At 38.6% G+C, this 16,907-nt stretch overlaps 1 protein-coding gene across 4 annotated transcripts in view; it reads right to left on the minus strand.

Annotated features, from left to right (window-relative positions):
* The window catches only part of LOC116756459 (nuclear body protein SP140-like protein), an 87,222-nt gene that overhangs the window by 14,120 nt on the left and 56,195 nt on the right, over positions 1-16,907 (minus strand). For 3 of the 4 annotated variants that reach the window (XM_032636827.1, XM_032636825.1, XM_032636828.1), the window contains 2 exons: positions 15,483-15,536; positions 859-906 (listed from right to left, as the gene is read on the minus strand). In XM_032636827.1, the coding sequence (XP_032492718.1) occupies positions 859-906; positions 15,483-15,536 (102 nt within the window). The remainder of the gene's footprint in view (positions 1-858; positions 907-15,482; positions 15,537-16,907) is intronic. The other variant, XM_032636826.1, reaches the window with a different exon arrangement.

Consider the following 16,907-nt stretch of genomic DNA (forward strand, 5'->3'; position numbering starts at 1 on the left):
GGCAGTGTCTGTCTTCCCACCTTGCTCTCTGTTTCACTTCTCTCTCATGTGAGCTTTCTCTGTGGCTAGAAGGTAGTTTGCTCTAGAAGAAACTGCACATTGCTCAGGGAGAGGGTTTCTGTACATCCTTGGGTGAGGGTGCTGGCATCTAATGCCTCTGAAGCAGGTGTTGAAAGTCTTAGAAAGAATGTCAGTAGCAGGAGCACCTTCTCTTGCCCTTCTGGCCAACATTGAGGAGGATCCTTTAAAGACAGGTCTGGGGGCTTCTCTCTGGATGGGGCGAGTAGGCTGTCAAGAGCCCTTCCAGCGTCAGTTCTATTAGAGCTGGGGTGGGTGTAGGGGGCCATTCAGTCTAATTCACCTGCCAGCCACCAATTCACAGAGGAGGAAATTGAAGCAAGAAAGAACAGTGGACAAGCCAAAGTTACACAGTCAAAGGAATTTTAGGAATTAGGACATAGGTCTTGTGTTACCACCCAGAGTCCCCCTAGGCGGGGAGCCTATGGCTCTCTATGTGGGCAAGACAAAGGTGAGAGAAATATCACGTGAGTCATACCTTTTATATATTTTTCTTTGTATTTCCCTCCTCAAAAGTTATCAGTGCAGTGAGAGCAGCCCTGCACAGGCCCAAGGAGGCCGGGGGGTCTCTCACAGAACTTCTGACTAATCAATGGAGTGCGTGCTATCACCATCCATCCTGTCATGTGGTCGAAATTGACAAGACCAAGGACTTATCCTAACGTTTGCTATCGGCTCTGTAAGCCAATTAAGAAAATTTATTGATCACTAAAAATACGGATTATAAAATAAAAATTTAGATGTTTAATTATTAAAACTGCATTAATCACTTATTTTTACCTTTTTTTCTGCCTCTTTTCAAAGGCCCAGTGTTGATTGTTTTTCTCCCTGAGGAAGTAGAAAAGTAACATAAATGTCTCTTTTTATAACATTGCATTGCAAATAGTAGTGTTTTGCAAAAATACTATTCAAATGTCACTTTTTAGGAGTTTACCTAGTACTTCAAGAAAAATATCAAATGCTTAGATCAGGAGTTAGGAACTTTTTCTGTAAAGGGCCAGATAGTAAATATTTAAGGTATTGTGGACCACAATCTCCTTTGTGACTACTCAACTCTACTGTTTTATTGTAAAAGCATCCATAGACAATTCATAAATGGAAAGATGTGACTGTGGCTGCGTTCTGATAAAAAATTATTTACAAAACAATTCATGGGGCTTCCCTGGTGGCGCAGTGGTTGAGAGTCCGCCTGCCGATGCAGGGGACACGGGTTCGTGCCCCGGCCCGGGAAGATCCCACGTGCTGCGGAGTGGCTGGGCCCGTGAGCCATGGCTGCTGAGCCTGCGCGTCCGGAGCCTGTGTTCTGCAACGGGAGAGGCAGCAACAGTGAGAGGCCCCCGTACCGCAAAAAAAAAAAACAATTCATGGGTTGAATTTGCCCTGTGTGCCATAGTTTGTGGAACCCTGGTCTAGACTTAGTTAGTTACAAAGATGATGTTTAACTGAGATATATCCTATATTTCTTTTACTCCAACTCATTCCAAATAAAACTGAAACCGTGTTTTATGTGTTTCCCAAGCAACAGAGCAGCAAGGTGAGAAGAGTAATGAAGTTGTACATCTTTTGAGTCCTTGTTGTGTGCCAGGAACTATCCTTAGACCTTGCCTCTATTAATTTACTTTATCCTTAGAGCAAATTTAGTCAAATTAGGGACTTAGTGAAATAGGGATTAATACTATCCTTATCTTACAGATGAGGAAATTGATATGCACAGATATAAATGAAAATTAACTAAAAGCATTGAAGATTTGCTTTGATAAAGAGGCAGAGATAAAAGGCAGTAATATTAGGTCTCAAGGGGGACTTCATGCTCAACTCTATAGGTCAGATAGCTGCTGTAAACCTAAACTTGAAAGATTTTTGTGTCAAAAATGGTCTCAAAAATGAGCAAGGACTTAAAAACTAGCCCAATGGCTCAATGAAGGGGAGCTTATAAAATTGATGCCCAAGTTCCAAAAGTTGTAGGGTTAGAGATGGCACAAAAGGTTGACTCAAGAGATATTTCAGAAAAATGTAGTATCTGATTTAATTGTTGATTTTGTCCAAAAAGATTAATCATGTCCACGTTCATGTTCAGGTCTGCCATCATTCAAATGTGTCTGAATGTTGGAAGTCAGGGATGCTTTCTTGCTAAAGGTCTGTGCCCATCATTCTGTTCCCATGGCTGGAATCCTGGGGTGTTAATTTGGGTAATGCAGGTCCCAGGAGAAAATCCCCTCCAGAAAGTCAATCATGACTAATCTTTCCTTTAAGCAGATTATGACCAGATGAGGCTGGAAAGGAATATTTCCTTCAACCAAACACAAAAAGCCTTCAGGTTGATGATGTTATCTCATATTCTGGGACTTTGCCATAACAATTACTCAAGTTTAAAAAAAAAATCTCACCAAACTAAAAATGGCCCCATGAGACATTTATTAATGATTTTCATCCCAAGAGAAATCACACCCCAAGATCAACATGTTCTACCTTAAAAAATGTTATCCTTAGGAAGTTTATCAAAGTCTTAGGGAGGTACACTGAGGAGAGATTACTAAACCTGTATAAGAGAATCATAAGCATGGCTATGATTTTGAAGACCTAAGAGGAACAAGTGAATGAGGAAAAATGTAGACCTGAAAGTAGATGAAGCTCTCTTTAAAAGTTGCTCTAGATGGATTGGCTTCAAAGAACATTACCGTACCCAGTATGGTAGTTATTAGTTGCCAGGTATAAAAGGTTATCCACACAGGTGTGGGTCTTGGTGAAACAGTCCTCTCCGGTCACTAATGATGCTGAAGTGGGAAAAGGCCAGTTCTGATTCTCTCTCTCTCTTTTCCTGCAAGAATCAAGGCCCGCTGTCCCACAAGAAGACACTTGTGCTCTCTTGGCTTTCTCCTTGCGCTCCTTTCCCATGCAGTGATGAAATTGAAATCCCAGCTCTAATTATGACTTGAGTCTGTCCAACAGTAGCCCTTATTGGCAAACGTGCATTCTCTTGCTCTCAGTTTCTCTCTGTTTAAATATTTCTGGGACTAGTTGGTGAGTTAGACTTCTATTTCATCAAAGCCTGTTGAGGACAAACAACTTCATGGCAAACAAACAGAAACTCGTTGTACTCCAGCTCAGTTCTCAGAAATTTGGTCTGGAGACCAGATCATATGAACAAAGTACTGCTAAACTTTACAGGGGTTATTTGTGTGTTAGTGAGCTCCAGCACTTTATTATCTTAGATCCAGAAAGTAAAATGTCTGGACAAAGTAGGATTTAATTATTCTTGGGTCTACCATCTTAATAAACAACTACTAATGCTATACTAAAACCCTACATTAACTCTTACAAATAATAATGTGGTCAGAAAAATTAAAAGTCATTTAAAAATAATTTTCTTAATAGTTGGAACTAATCTTTATGGGCAAAATAGTATATCAGGACGTTTAGGAGATCTTTTGGTTGCCTCAGAGTATCAGAGAGTCTGCAGTGTGTAAGAACAATAGAATAGGAGCCCAGTATGCCTAGATCCTAAAGCAAGTGTTAGTCTAGCCCTGTTGCACAGACCATGGTAAGCGATAGTGAGGTTGGTTCTGCTGGAACAGGCCTTCCCCACCTCCAGGTCTTGTGAAAGAGGCTACATTTCTTTCAAGAGAATTGTCAGACACCTCCCCTCAAGCCAAGACAAAATATATTAAAGGATCCACACAGGAGATGGACCTCAGTCCTTAGGACATCAGGGAAGGAGAGATTATCAGACTCATCCTTACCAATATAAAGGTGAACATCATGGCTAGTGTGTTCTGTGGTGGGAGAAGGGCTGAGCCAGGAGTCAGCAAGGGAATCAATGAAGAAGCATGATTCCTTTGGCTTGGTGGGGGGGCCCTGTGGATGGGAGTTGAACTGGATATTTTTGAGAGATACTCTTCCCAAAAGAACCACATAGGGCAACGAGGTAGCTGCTGCAAGGGTGCTAACCTTCCAGAAGGACCATCCAATGTCTTCATTCCCAAGCAAGTTGGCCACCACTCACTACTGACAGGTGGTAAAATATATTGCTTCTGCTGTTCTAGTGAGAAATTTCTAGCCAAATTTGTTTTTTCCAGACAAAGAGTTTTAGATTGTAATTTGTCTATAATTTGACAAATTTGTAGGTATGATTCAGGGACTAGCTGAGCCGTGAACAGGATCACAATGGGGCAGCCTAGCAGGAGATGGGGTCTGTCTTATTTGTTTGCCTCACTTCTCCTTCACAGCAGCTTTCTCCTGCCTGGAAGGGAAGCTCAGGGGAGTTCTACTGTCTTCTGAAAATTGCTCAGGGCGGAAGGAGGGTCTATCTCTACACGAGAGGGTGTGTGTGTGTGGGGGCGTGGGGAACGCAGAGTCTGACTCCACAGAAAGGAGTCTTAAGATGAACTTGAGAATGATTAGCTGCTGCTCCTGCCCTTCCAGCCAGCGATGTTAGGAATCCATTAAAGATTTGGGGAATCCATTAATGACACTCCTTGGGCTCCCTGTTCTTGTTGCCAATGAGAGAGCTGTCCATGGTCCTTACCAAGTCCAGTGGTAGATCTACAGAATGTGAAGCTGTATATGAAGCTGGGATGGGCCTTGATGGGCAGTCAGTCTCTTTATTATCATTTCACTTTACAGAGGAGTAAACTGAGGCAGAAGAGGCGAAGTGACAGACCCAAGTTTACAGGACTACCTCAGGGTGGTGGCACATGAGGCAGGACATCTTTATCACTTGTGAGTTACACAGTGTTTTATGGCTACAACTATTTCCAGCCTCAAAAGTTACCAGTTCATCAGAGGCAGCACTTCAGTGGCCCTTGGGTCCTGGGTTTTGGCTGTGGATTCATCACCATATTGCTTGTTTGAGATATCATATTTCTCTCCCTGTCACGTTTTAGAAGCTGACTAAATCTGACATATTTCTCAACAGTTAGTAGCTACAGAAAGTAATTAGAGAAACAGGTCTATTAACAAAAGCATAGAATAAAGCATGAGAATTTAGATGTTTAGTTAGTAAAATTTATTTATGTATTTATTTCTTCTTGGTTTGCCTCTTTTCTTTGGGGCTCTGTTACTCAGCATTTCGATACCATGTCTACCCCTCTTTCTGAGAAAAATATAAAACAGATACTGCTGAAAAGTTGCATGGTATATAATAGTGCTTTTCAAAAATTCAGTTTTACTTTAAATTTTCAAAAGTTTACTGCATAAAGAAAAAAATTAACCCATAGCCTTGCACCTACTAAGCCTTTGATGGTTAACCTGGGTTCATCTTAGATTTCATTTTATTTGCCCTCACATTAAGAAAAATTCATTTATATCCACATTAATAAAAATGAATTTAAGACAGAGTTTTATTCCTTATATCTCAAGGAACACTGTGAGAATAATAATAATGAGAGCTAACAGTTAAGTGCTTATTATATGCTAGACATGAACATAAGACCCTTACTTCTACTACTTTATTTTAGGGATTTTTACTATCCCCACTACCAATGAAGAAACTGAAGCATCCTGAAATTAAAAAATTAAGTGAAGCAATGCAGATTTCCTTTGGTTGAGAGGCAGAATCAATGGCAGTAACACAAGACTTTGGATTGTCTAGGGAGATGTGATGGTGAGCTACACAGATAAAACATAGGCCATCATCTTAGCCCTAAATGAAGGCTTTTAGGCTGAAAATATCATGAAAGTGACCAAAGACCTTGTTCACATGGGTTTGGACAAAAAAATAGGATTTAAAGAACTAACCAAGAAAATATTGCCCAAGGGGAATTTGTAGAAATAGAACTTCAAGTCCTAGAAAACCTTAGGGTTAGAGATATCAAAAAAGGGTTGATTGAAACGCTATGTCAGGGGAATATGCTGTCAGATTTAGGAGGTGTGGGTGGAAAGATGGTGGGGTTTGTGCAGGTGAATCTCCTGAGTGCCATGTTCAAACATGTTGATCTCCAAAGCAGGGCCATAAAGTGCACACATTTCCTTTCCCCTTTCCTTTCCTTTCCTCTCTTCTCCTCTTCTTTGTTTTTCTTTCCTTCCTTCCTTCCTCCCCCTTTTCTCCCTTTCTTCCTTTCTGCTTTCTTTCCTTTCTTTCTTTCTTTCTTGCAGTACGTGGGCCTCTCACTGTTGTGGCCTCTCCCATTGCAGAGCACAGGCCCTGGATGGGCAGGCTCAGCGGCCATGGCTCACGGGCCTAGCCACTCCGTGGCATGTGGGATCTTCCCAGACCGGGGCACGAACCCGTGTCCCCTGCATCGGCAGACGAACTCTCAACCACTGCGCCACCAGGGAAGCCCTCTTTCTTTCTTCTTTCTTTCTTTCTTTCTTTCTTCCTTCCTTCCTTCCTTCCTTTCTCTCTCTCTCTCTCTCTCTCTCTCTCTCTCTCTCTCTCTCTCTCTCTCTCTCTCTTTCTTTCTTTCTTTCTTTTCTTTCAATGCCTGGACTACAATTTGGGCCTGTTCATAGACATCAACCATAGACATCTTAGACAAAAAAAAATATATATTTTCTTTCCCTCTCTATCTTTCTCTGGCACTGTTTGATTCACCTTTCATCAAACCCGTTGAGGCCAAATAAATTAAAGATACAAAAGTTGTCTAGTTCAGCTTACCAGAGTTCTCCTTACTGGTAGATTTGGGTTTTAAGACCTGCTAATTATTGTTCTTTGAGAATTTTCTTACTCAAATACCCCACAGGAAGTAGAGTGGCTGTTCTTGGGTTTCCTATCCAAATACTATTTATTGACACCAGAGGCTTGCTATAGAAGTTAAGTGTTCCCCTCCCCTCAAGGCAAGTGAGAAGGCTTCAGTCTCAAGGTGATTAATCTGTGTCTCTAAGAGCTTGAAGGAGGCAGAGATGTTTAAAGACTCAAGCCTGGAAAGTCTAGAGAGGGTGACTGCATTGGGAGCCAACCCCACATCCACTGGTCGTAGGACCATGAAGAGGCATGGTTCTCACGAGCCTCCCTGGGGAAGGGAGGGGCTCAGTTAGTTCTTGAGAGATACTGTATCCAGGAGGATCATTTGGATGAAAGAGGTGACCCCAGGAGGGGTGTGGACCTCCTAGAAGCTGGGAGACTAAGAAGGAAATGGTAAGCCATCAGTTAGATTTCCTGCATCAGGGGACCTTCAGTTGAGAAAGTCTCGGTAAAGAGAGTGAATATCTGAAGAACCCACAAATATGGCTCATGCATCTGCCATTTCTGGGAGACGTGAAGGATCTATTGTAAGAGGGCCATTCCTGCTCCTTACCACTTCCTTCTTTCCTTCCTCCTCAATCTGAATTAGCTAAAAGCAGCACATACTGAATGGTGTTAGAGAGGAAGTGTGGATGAAAGAAGAGGCTGGCCTTATCCAACTTGCTCACTACAAATTTTACAGTTTTAATATTATATCAGCTCAGTCTTTTAAATACTGAATGAGAATATCACTGCTGCTGAAAAGGATTAGCACAACTCTGGGGCTTATCTAAGACTTCGTCCTGGGGCACGGTAAGAACTATTTGAGAGAACAGGTTTGACAAGGAAGTAAGTATGAGAAAGAACCAACTGTGCTTAGACTACCCATGCCAAGTATTATAATAAATCAAGTATGGCAGTGAGATTTCACAAAAACTCAGAGAACAAAAGTCTTAGACTTGGGTAAATAGAACCTGGGAAATAAACAAGGTGATAAAGATAAGTATGGAGAAAAAAATGATAGAGATGCTAAAAATATAAGTATATATTTATTTACACTTATTTACACTTATATTCTAAAATATATATAACATATAATAATAATATATTTAAATATATATATGGTGTTAGAAATAATCAGAAGAAATGGAAACAAAATGTATCTGAATATGTTTCAACTCCAGAAGGAAAATCTTGCCACCTCTACAGTGCTGTATAAACCCAACAGCAGTATTTTATATGATGTGATGTAAAAGAATGAACAAAAGAAATAAAGTGTACAAGAAAAACATTAGTAGAATGGGAGAGGGGTGGGAAAAAGAAGAGAGATGAAGAATAGGAAGAAAACAAAGAATGAGATAGAAATGAAAATTACAGAACTTAATTCAGAGAATGGAGGGTCACGTATCTCTACTGCACCAACACGGTGTGGTATGTGCTATTAGTTTGGTTTAAATAACTGTGTTTAGATCTGATGTGATACCAGGAGTCTGGCTTCTGCTTAATTGATTAAGTTCTCTCTTGTCCGTTTCTCCTCATTTGGTTGAGAACTGTGTTCATCAGTTACAACAAACTTTTCTAACGCTTTCTCTCTTATTTCCTACTCAGGGCTGGCTTGTCTCTGGCCACAAAGCTCTGTGTTGCATCCAAGTTCCAGCTCCTTTTATTGCCAGAGGGTCTCAAGTGACAAGGGTGGGTTTGAACCAATGGAGAGTCTGAATTTTCCTCTTTATTTGAGGAAATCAGTGACTTTGGATGAAAACATGGAGAACAAGTAAGCAGATTGCTATTTGTTACCCATAATCATCCTTTCTTTTCTTCCATAGGGATAGAGTTACAACCAGACCCTTGGCTGCCTATCTAGAGATTATATTTCTTAGCCTCACCTCCCAGCTAGCTCTGGCCATGTGACTAAGGGTTCTCCAATAGGATGTGAGCAGAAGATTCTGGGTCTTTCCTTTAAAAGAAATAAATGGGTGATATCCCTGTCAAGAAAAGGCAGTAAACAAATCATTTGAATTCTTAAAGAAGAAAACCAAAATAACAGAAGAAATAATTGAAGATAAGTTCAAGAAAAAGTTTCCTGAAATTATAAAAAAATGAATATACATATCATAAGTACATGTATTTTCACTCTGTAGCAGAGAAAATTGGCTCCAGTCAACCCTGAAATATATTCCAGCAAACTAACCATACTTTAAAGAATTGAATGGGCAGCCTGGGCAAAACAAGTCATTTTCAAGGGAGAGGGATCTCGTTGGCTATAGAATTTTCCATAGCAACATTTAATGACACAGAAAAAAAGTACAAGAAGTACAAAATACTTCTAGAAGTAAAGAGTGAGCAAATTATTTTCAGGTATAAATAATAAAAACAAATACTTTTGAATAAGGATATTCTGGAAATACTGTTCCTATGAGTACTTGTTCCTTTGAGAAGACTACTAGAGGATCCACTTCAGCAAACCAAGACAGGACTGGAAAAATTTTGGCAAAAGGATTAAAATAAAAATGGAGATGAGGTGACAGACCAGGGCATAAATGTATATGCCCTTACAATATAGAAATTATATAATATAAAAAAAAATTGGGAGGAAGGGAGAAATATGGGTGGTAGGGCATGGGCATAGTTTGTTCTACAGCTAGGAGTCAAAGGGTATTATTTGGATAAATAAAGGATAAATATAAAGCACATTTAATAGCTAAAAGTTAAAAATAAAGGGAACATCATGGCCTAAATTGGGTGAGGGGGAAAGAGAAATAGAACATACACTAATTTTATAAATCTCCTGGGTGGGAAATTAATGGGTTCTGTCTAAAGAGAGGACCAAAGGTATCACATAAAGGTAATTCTAAGAGTAATCACTATAACAAAAGTACAAACCTTTGGAAGTATCAGAAGTATATACTCCTAACCAATGGAAATATGGGAAATGAGCAGGGGCTCAACCATTCATTTCCTTTAAGGGAAGGACCTGAAAGAGGCTCATATTTTTTCTACTCAGATGCCATAGTCGCTTGGCAGGGCAGGGAAAGCTGGGAGGGTTAGTCTCAGCTAAGCAGTCATATGCCCAGCTGTAACCACTACCACAAAAATGCAAACCTTCCTAAGTATCACAAGTACATACATGCACATAAATGCGTTGAAGGCAGAATGCAGAGTGTTGGCATTTTTAATATCTAAGACACTAGAACAAGATGAATCAACAATATAAATTAATATGACAGGAACAAGTTCAAACACTTTGGTCCTAAAAATAAAAATAGATGGACTTAATTCACTTATTTAAATAAAATATTTTGAGATTAGATTACAACGTAAACCCCAACTTTTAACCATATACAAAACACTCAAGTAAAAACATATTTTTAAATGTTGAAAATAAATGTATAGGCAAAAGTATATTCAGCATTCATCAACAAAAAGAAACCAGGAAGTCATGATCTGAATTTCAAAGAAAGTGTGATTCAGGCCAAAAAGTTTTAAGCAAGTAGAAAATACAGGAAATGCCATGAGAGGTAAAAACACTCTACTAGTAGACAATTTTATTGTTATGTCCCTCAGTCCACGGCTGATCAAGTGGACAAAATGAGGAGGCTATGAAAGACTCAAATAATATGTTTTAACAGGGTTGATATTATTGATACATATTCAACTCCATACCCAGAAAATAGAAATAGAGAATGTACGTTTTCTCCCACCCTCTCTTAAGTAACTCTTGGGTCAAAGAGTAAATATAAATCCAAATTGCAGGCTATCTGGCAAACAACAATAATAAAATGTTGCCTATGAGAACAGATGTATTATTTAATTTAAAATAATTCTAGAAAGAATGAAAATATGTATACATACAGCCAATTTTCATTATTCACAGATTCCATATTTGTGAAGTCACCCACTCCCTAAAGTTTATTTGCAACCCCCAAATCAGTACTCAGGGCACTTTCATGGTCATTCATGGTGATGCACAGAGCAGTGAAAAATCTGAGTTGCCGGCCGCACCTGTTCCCAGATGAGGTTGAACAAGGCAATGCTCTGTCTCCTTGTTTCAGCTTATTCTGTAAACAAGTTTCCTTTTGCCGACTATTTAGTTCCATGTTTTTCTCACTTTTGTGTTTTCTGTTGGTGATTTTGCTGCTTAAAATGGCCCCCAAGCCTAGTGCTGAAGTGCTGTCTAGTGTTCCTAAGACAGTGATGTGACTCATGGAGAAAATCTGTGTGTTAGATAAGCTCCGATCAGGCATGAGATATAGTGCTGTCGGCTGTGAGTTCAACATTGATGAATCAACGTATATATTAAATTAGGTGTCTTTAAACAGAAACACTCATAAAACAAAGATATATATTTATTGGTTTACAAAAATGTGACCAGAGGCTCACAGGAACCAGACCCTGTATTTCTCCTGGGAGCAAAGGTACAAGATTAGCTATTTTTGTGTTTGGGGTGATTCATGAAACCTATATACCATGAAAAATGAGAACCGGCTGTATATGTATACACACGCACACACACAATTATTTTCAGAGTTCACCCACTTTTTTCATTGTTTTTTATTTCATTTATTATACTTTTCAATCTCAGAATTTCTATTTGGTTCTTTTTAAAATATATATATATAGTTTTGAAACTTGATGAATGAATGTGGGGTGGGGGTTAGGAAAAAGGGAGGAATCAAACACATCTTCTATACTTTTGGCTCAAGCAACTGAGTAGAATTAGTGCCATTTACTGAGATAAGGGTGAGTGGTGGTGGATGACAGGTTTGGAAGTGAAATAAAGGAAACTGTTTCATGTGTCAAATTTGAGACTCCAAGTGGAAGTCTGGAGTAAGAAGTTGAACTTATGACTTGGTAGTTCAATAGAGGCATCAAAGGAGGTGAAGTATAATTGGCAGTCATTAACATATTGATGGAATTTATAGCTACCAGACTGGATGTAATCTCTAGGGATGAAATCTCTGGTACATGCCAACATGTAGATATCAGGAAGCCATGAAAGGACCATCACCACCAACAGAACCACCACTATCGACACTATCATCAACATCACCAACAAATGACCAGGAAGGAGCTATTAGCAAGTAAGAGACCGTGATGCTCCAGAAGACAAGAGAGTGCATCAGGTTCTCCCAGCTTACCTGATCACAGTGATGCCAAGGCTTGCCAGGTGTTATGAAGCAAGAGGCAACCAATGACCTCCCAGTCAGAAAGACCATGATCATGCCACCCTCTGATAAGCTGCACCAGCTTCATCCTCTTGACTGGAGAAACCAGCCTGTTAGGGACAGATCCCTTCAGGTCTAATGCCCAGGCTCCTGGGAAGATGTTTGCCTCCCCATGCACACTGCTCTCCACACCTGCTGCCTACGCCTGCCTCACCCATGAGGTCAGCAGAGCCGCTCATCTGTGGTCAATCTGTATAGCCCTCTTGGGAGCCTGTGGTGTAGAGGCAGCCTCAACCTCACGATGAGATCTACAGAGAATCCTCATTAGCCAGCAACATCGATTACTACATCACTCTCCATGACAAAGAACTAACTACGAAAAATTACCAACCTTCTAATTGTAGTTTGCTGACATTTCTTTATCCCTCCCTTTATTTTAATGTCTTTTTTTGGCTTTAAGTATACCATAATATATTTGGATTAAACTTTTCACAAACTGATAGGATTAATTTATTCATTTAAGTTACCATCCAACACATTCTTGGATGCATCAATATGCAGAAGCTTAACTATTTCTAATGCAGACTCTCTTCTTACCTGCCACACAGCAGGAGGAAGGAATTCCTTTGATGCTAGGAACTTTAACCTGGGGCAAGGACAGATGGAGGAGGAAATCATTCCAAGTGTTTGGGGTATGACACTGGTCTAACCTTGTGGAATTAGTACTTTTCTGTTTCATCATGGTGGAAAAATACGGAGGTTCCCACGTTGCATTTAGCATGTAAGGTTGCTAGATTGTGGGGCTGTGTCAACAAGTATATGTGTCACTGGGAACCGTTGTGGTGACCGGACCCTGGGCTATGTTGCAAATGAGACCCTTGACTCTTTGCCTCTGGGTGAAACTCAGAGTTTTTAAGAAAGGGAAGCTCTGGGTTCACTTCTTTCTTCTCTGGAAGCAGGGGTCACTGTGAATTATCCTGCCACATTATAGGACGAGCTATGGGAACTTCGTATGCAGCCAACAGAATTCTATCCAGTCTTTAGCATGAGCACAAGCTTGGCCAAAGTCTTTCAAAATCTTGGCCTCTCTGCTAAAGCCTTCTATACCTCTGTTTTGTGGGATATCCCAAATCTGGTTTTTCCTTCCATTATGCCAAATTCCCATGCTACACCAGTAATGATGCTCAGTTTTGAAGTCTGTTTGTATACCTTCACCCAAAATGGGTACCATGAAGGAAGACTGGGTTTTAGCAGTCATTAGTATAGATGTGGTCTGATTTTCCAGGAAAGAGAAGTTGTAGAAGTTTGAGAGTGTGAAATGGGTAAATCGAGCCGTGAAAATTGAAGTGGGATGAGGCCCATAGGATGAGGTCTGGTAAATAGAACGTGTATAAAGAAGAGTCCTCAGTATTTGGAGATCAAAGAAAGACTGTAGAAAGTATTTTAATGATACTGGTAATAATATTTAGCCTATAAGTAGTAATGATTATTAAATTTAAGATATAGTTTTTAAAAAAGATATCATAAACATCCTCACGTAAATGCTGAACAAATCATTCACATTATGTATTTAGGTGAAGGCAAGAAAGGAAATTTGAAAAAAAATGATAAAGATCACAAGCTGATTCAGATTTAGCAACAAGATGGGAGGCTGAAGTAGAAAATTTTATATACATCTTATTTTACTATTTTAAAAATACTTTCCGGGTCCTTTTTTCTCTATTTCTGCCAACACAATCCAACTCTATGGGCCTGCGTTTCTTACAGGGCTAACTAATCAAATTCCAGAGACCAGATTTTTAAAATGTAAGTCTTCATAACTACCAGAATTACAGAAAAAGGAGGGAAATTCCCCTCAAACCATAGCTGTAGAAGGAGAGAGAGCAGTCTGTACCACAAAACTAACATAAAGAATTGATTTGACAGTATTAAATTGAGAAATTTCATAAGAAGATAAGTCTCATAAAATATGGAGACGTGTCTGTTTGTAACCATTACCAATTTGTTCTGTTCTCTGTAATATAAACTTGTCCTTGAAAGAGTTATTTGAAGGGGTGTTGTAATAACTCCCACATTTGAAGTTATCGCCATTTCTTATGAAGACAATTTCTTCAGAAACTTAATTCTGATTGATTGTCTTGATCATTTGGGGGCCTGGCCATAATATTTTAAGTGACATTTGGATCCTTAAACTATACAGATGCTTGTAAGATTTTATATTGAATCAGAAGAAGATCCTTGGTATTCTGATTTCCTCATATGCAAGTGGATAATAAAATGACCATAGATTTCCTATTTAAGTAAAGAGTTTGAGAGTCTTGTCTCACTTAAATTTATTCCAGCTATTTTGTAATGGGAAAAAAAGATATTCATAGAGAGAAACAAATGGCTTCGGCATATAAATTTTTTAAGGTGTATGAAAATTCTTAGTAGAAGAACACTAAATAAGATGTGAATAAATGGATATAAGTCTTTGTTCTCCCCAAATGAATCTGCAACTTCAACATATTTCTAATTAGAACTTCCAATGGACTTGGGAAGGGAGTGGAGGAATCTTCTTGAGTTAATTTTAAAATTCACTCCCAGTGAATCATCATTCTGGTGCTACTTCTGAGCTCTCCTTTATCTTCTGCAATTTTCTTATAAAAGAAAAACTAATATATAGACAAGCAAAGACACTGTGTGATCAAGTGATTGAAATCATAATGTAATAGTGTAAGGAATATTTTTAAAATTCTCACCTCACATATACACAAATAGGCAAAACTCACAGGGTTTTGGATGTAAATATTAAAAATGATAAGGTACTTCAAATATTCTAGCATCAAATATAGAACAATATTTTTAAAATCTTCAGCTAGAAGCTGTTGTAAATATGATAGGAAACCAAAGAACTAGAGAGAAAAAAGCTAACAAATTTGATTCCTAAAAATGTATAACTTCTCTAGGACAAAATATTCCATTAACAAACCTAAAAGAAAAACAACAAATGGGACAAAATGACAGGAACATATAGAATCAAGATTTAATGTACATGTATGTCATAGAAAGATTTCTATATTCATTCAGTATGGTAAGAAAAATACAAACACCACAACATGACTGAGCATTCTATGACAGAGTTCTATGAAGAAGAAAAACCGATGACCAATAACAAATGGAAAATACTCAACCACACTAAAAATGAAAATAGTGCATGTTAAAGCATCCCTTAAAAAGACTTTTTGTAGTTCAATTTAAAATGTTAAATATTTTAATTTTCTAGGTATGATATAATAATTTTAAGAGGGAAAGTATGCATAGAATTATCCTATTTAGATAAATAAAACTACATCGCAAAATGTGTTAACACGTGCATAGGAAAATTCTGGAAAGATATATAACAGTGTTCATAAGAAACATATTTTAAAATCAGCATAAAAAACAATGTGAAGATATGAGCATTTTGAAAAGCTAGTTCCTTTAAAAGGCATTAATTTTTTGTCTTATTAAAGGTATAGAAAATAATAATAAACTTTAGCATTAAAAAATAGTTGGTTTGTAACATGAAAATCGAGTAAATTCTTATGCACTCTTACTTCTTTTCTCACTGTGTTTTCCCAAAGTAGAATTGCTTCCAGTATCCGTGGTATCTAGAAAGTAACAGGTGGTGGTCAGAAACTAAAAATTTTGAAACTGTAAAAAACTGTAAAACTTTGAAAACTCTCTTCACTACTTATGTGCATCAGTTTCCTCATTTATGAAACAGGGATAACAACAGTTATGCTGTTCAGGTTTTAAATTTCTTATGAAGATTAAATGAGATCTTAGCAAAAGCTAATGAGAAATCACTGTATAAATCAGTAACATGCCAGAGAGCATCCTTCAAAACTGTATGGTGAGTTCATGAATAGCTGTCTGAGGTCTTTTATTCCTGTCAGGGCAAAGGACCATTTATTTGTCTTTTGAGGTCTTTCCAAGGTTTTGACAAAGTGACACTATTATCTACCAGCAGAAGAGCACTTTTATTTCTTTGCTCCACGGTACTGCCATTTTTACCAGTGTATTTCAACGACATCATCCATGTATAATCAACAGGACCCATTCTGTTAAACAGAATTCTTTTCTCCCTGCAGTTCCCCAATGGGTCAGTTCAAGCAAATGAAGAGGGGAAGGGGATTCTGACATAGACTGGATGTACTCCTTGTCAAAGTATGCTTAGAGTCAAGTGCATCAGGAACTGGAGCTCTGATTTCAGACTCCAGCAATCCTGCAGCACAGGCCCTGTGACCTTCACCTTCCATAACTGGCCCGCCCCCTGTTGTGAGCTGGTAGGAGTTCTCCTTGAACACCGATCACTTACCACATCTCCCCCAGGGTCTGTGGTGTCTGCTGAACCACCTCTACCCTGACCTTGGGTGTCCTTACCCATCGTGTCAATGCTTGGCTACTTTCAGTCCTTGCTTCTTGGCTTCTAGACACACTTTTTGAAAAACACATGACACGGGAACATTTCTCAAGTCCTTGGAGCTCTGTTCCTAAGTTATGATTTGTAAAGAATTTTCATTTGCACCCCTCCCCTCACTTCTGACCAGCCACCTTTCACGGACTCCTACATCACAGGGTGACCCTACCTCTGAGGTCGCTTTCTCTTTTGTTGCTTCTCACTGTCCTTGTCCCTTCCTTTTAATCTGCCTTTTCTCTTTTCCTCTTTGCCCAAAATATGTATCTTTGTTTTACTATTTTTTTATATGCTTTTCCCATCCATCCATTAATGACGTTTTTATATACATTTGTACTTACTTTTATGTGACATTATTCTTTTCCAGAAATATTATTTATTACATTTATACGTATATACATAATTCAATTATTAAAATAATTTTTATAGATATTCTCATATAAATACTATAAGAAACTAATTTTTACCAGACAAATTCCAAATGTTGGAATACAGAAAGTGGACTTCTTTTCTATTCACTCAACAAGTGTGCTGAGCATCTTTCATGTACCAGGTGCTGAGG

The sequence above is a fragment of the Phocoena sinus genome, chromosome 7 (genome assembly GCF_008692025.1).
Source record: "Phocoena sinus isolate mPhoSin1 chromosome 7, mPhoSin1.pri, whole genome shotgun sequence".
Taxonomy (NCBI): Eukaryota; Metazoa; Chordata; class Mammalia; order Artiodactyla; family Phocoenidae; genus Phocoena; species Phocoena sinus.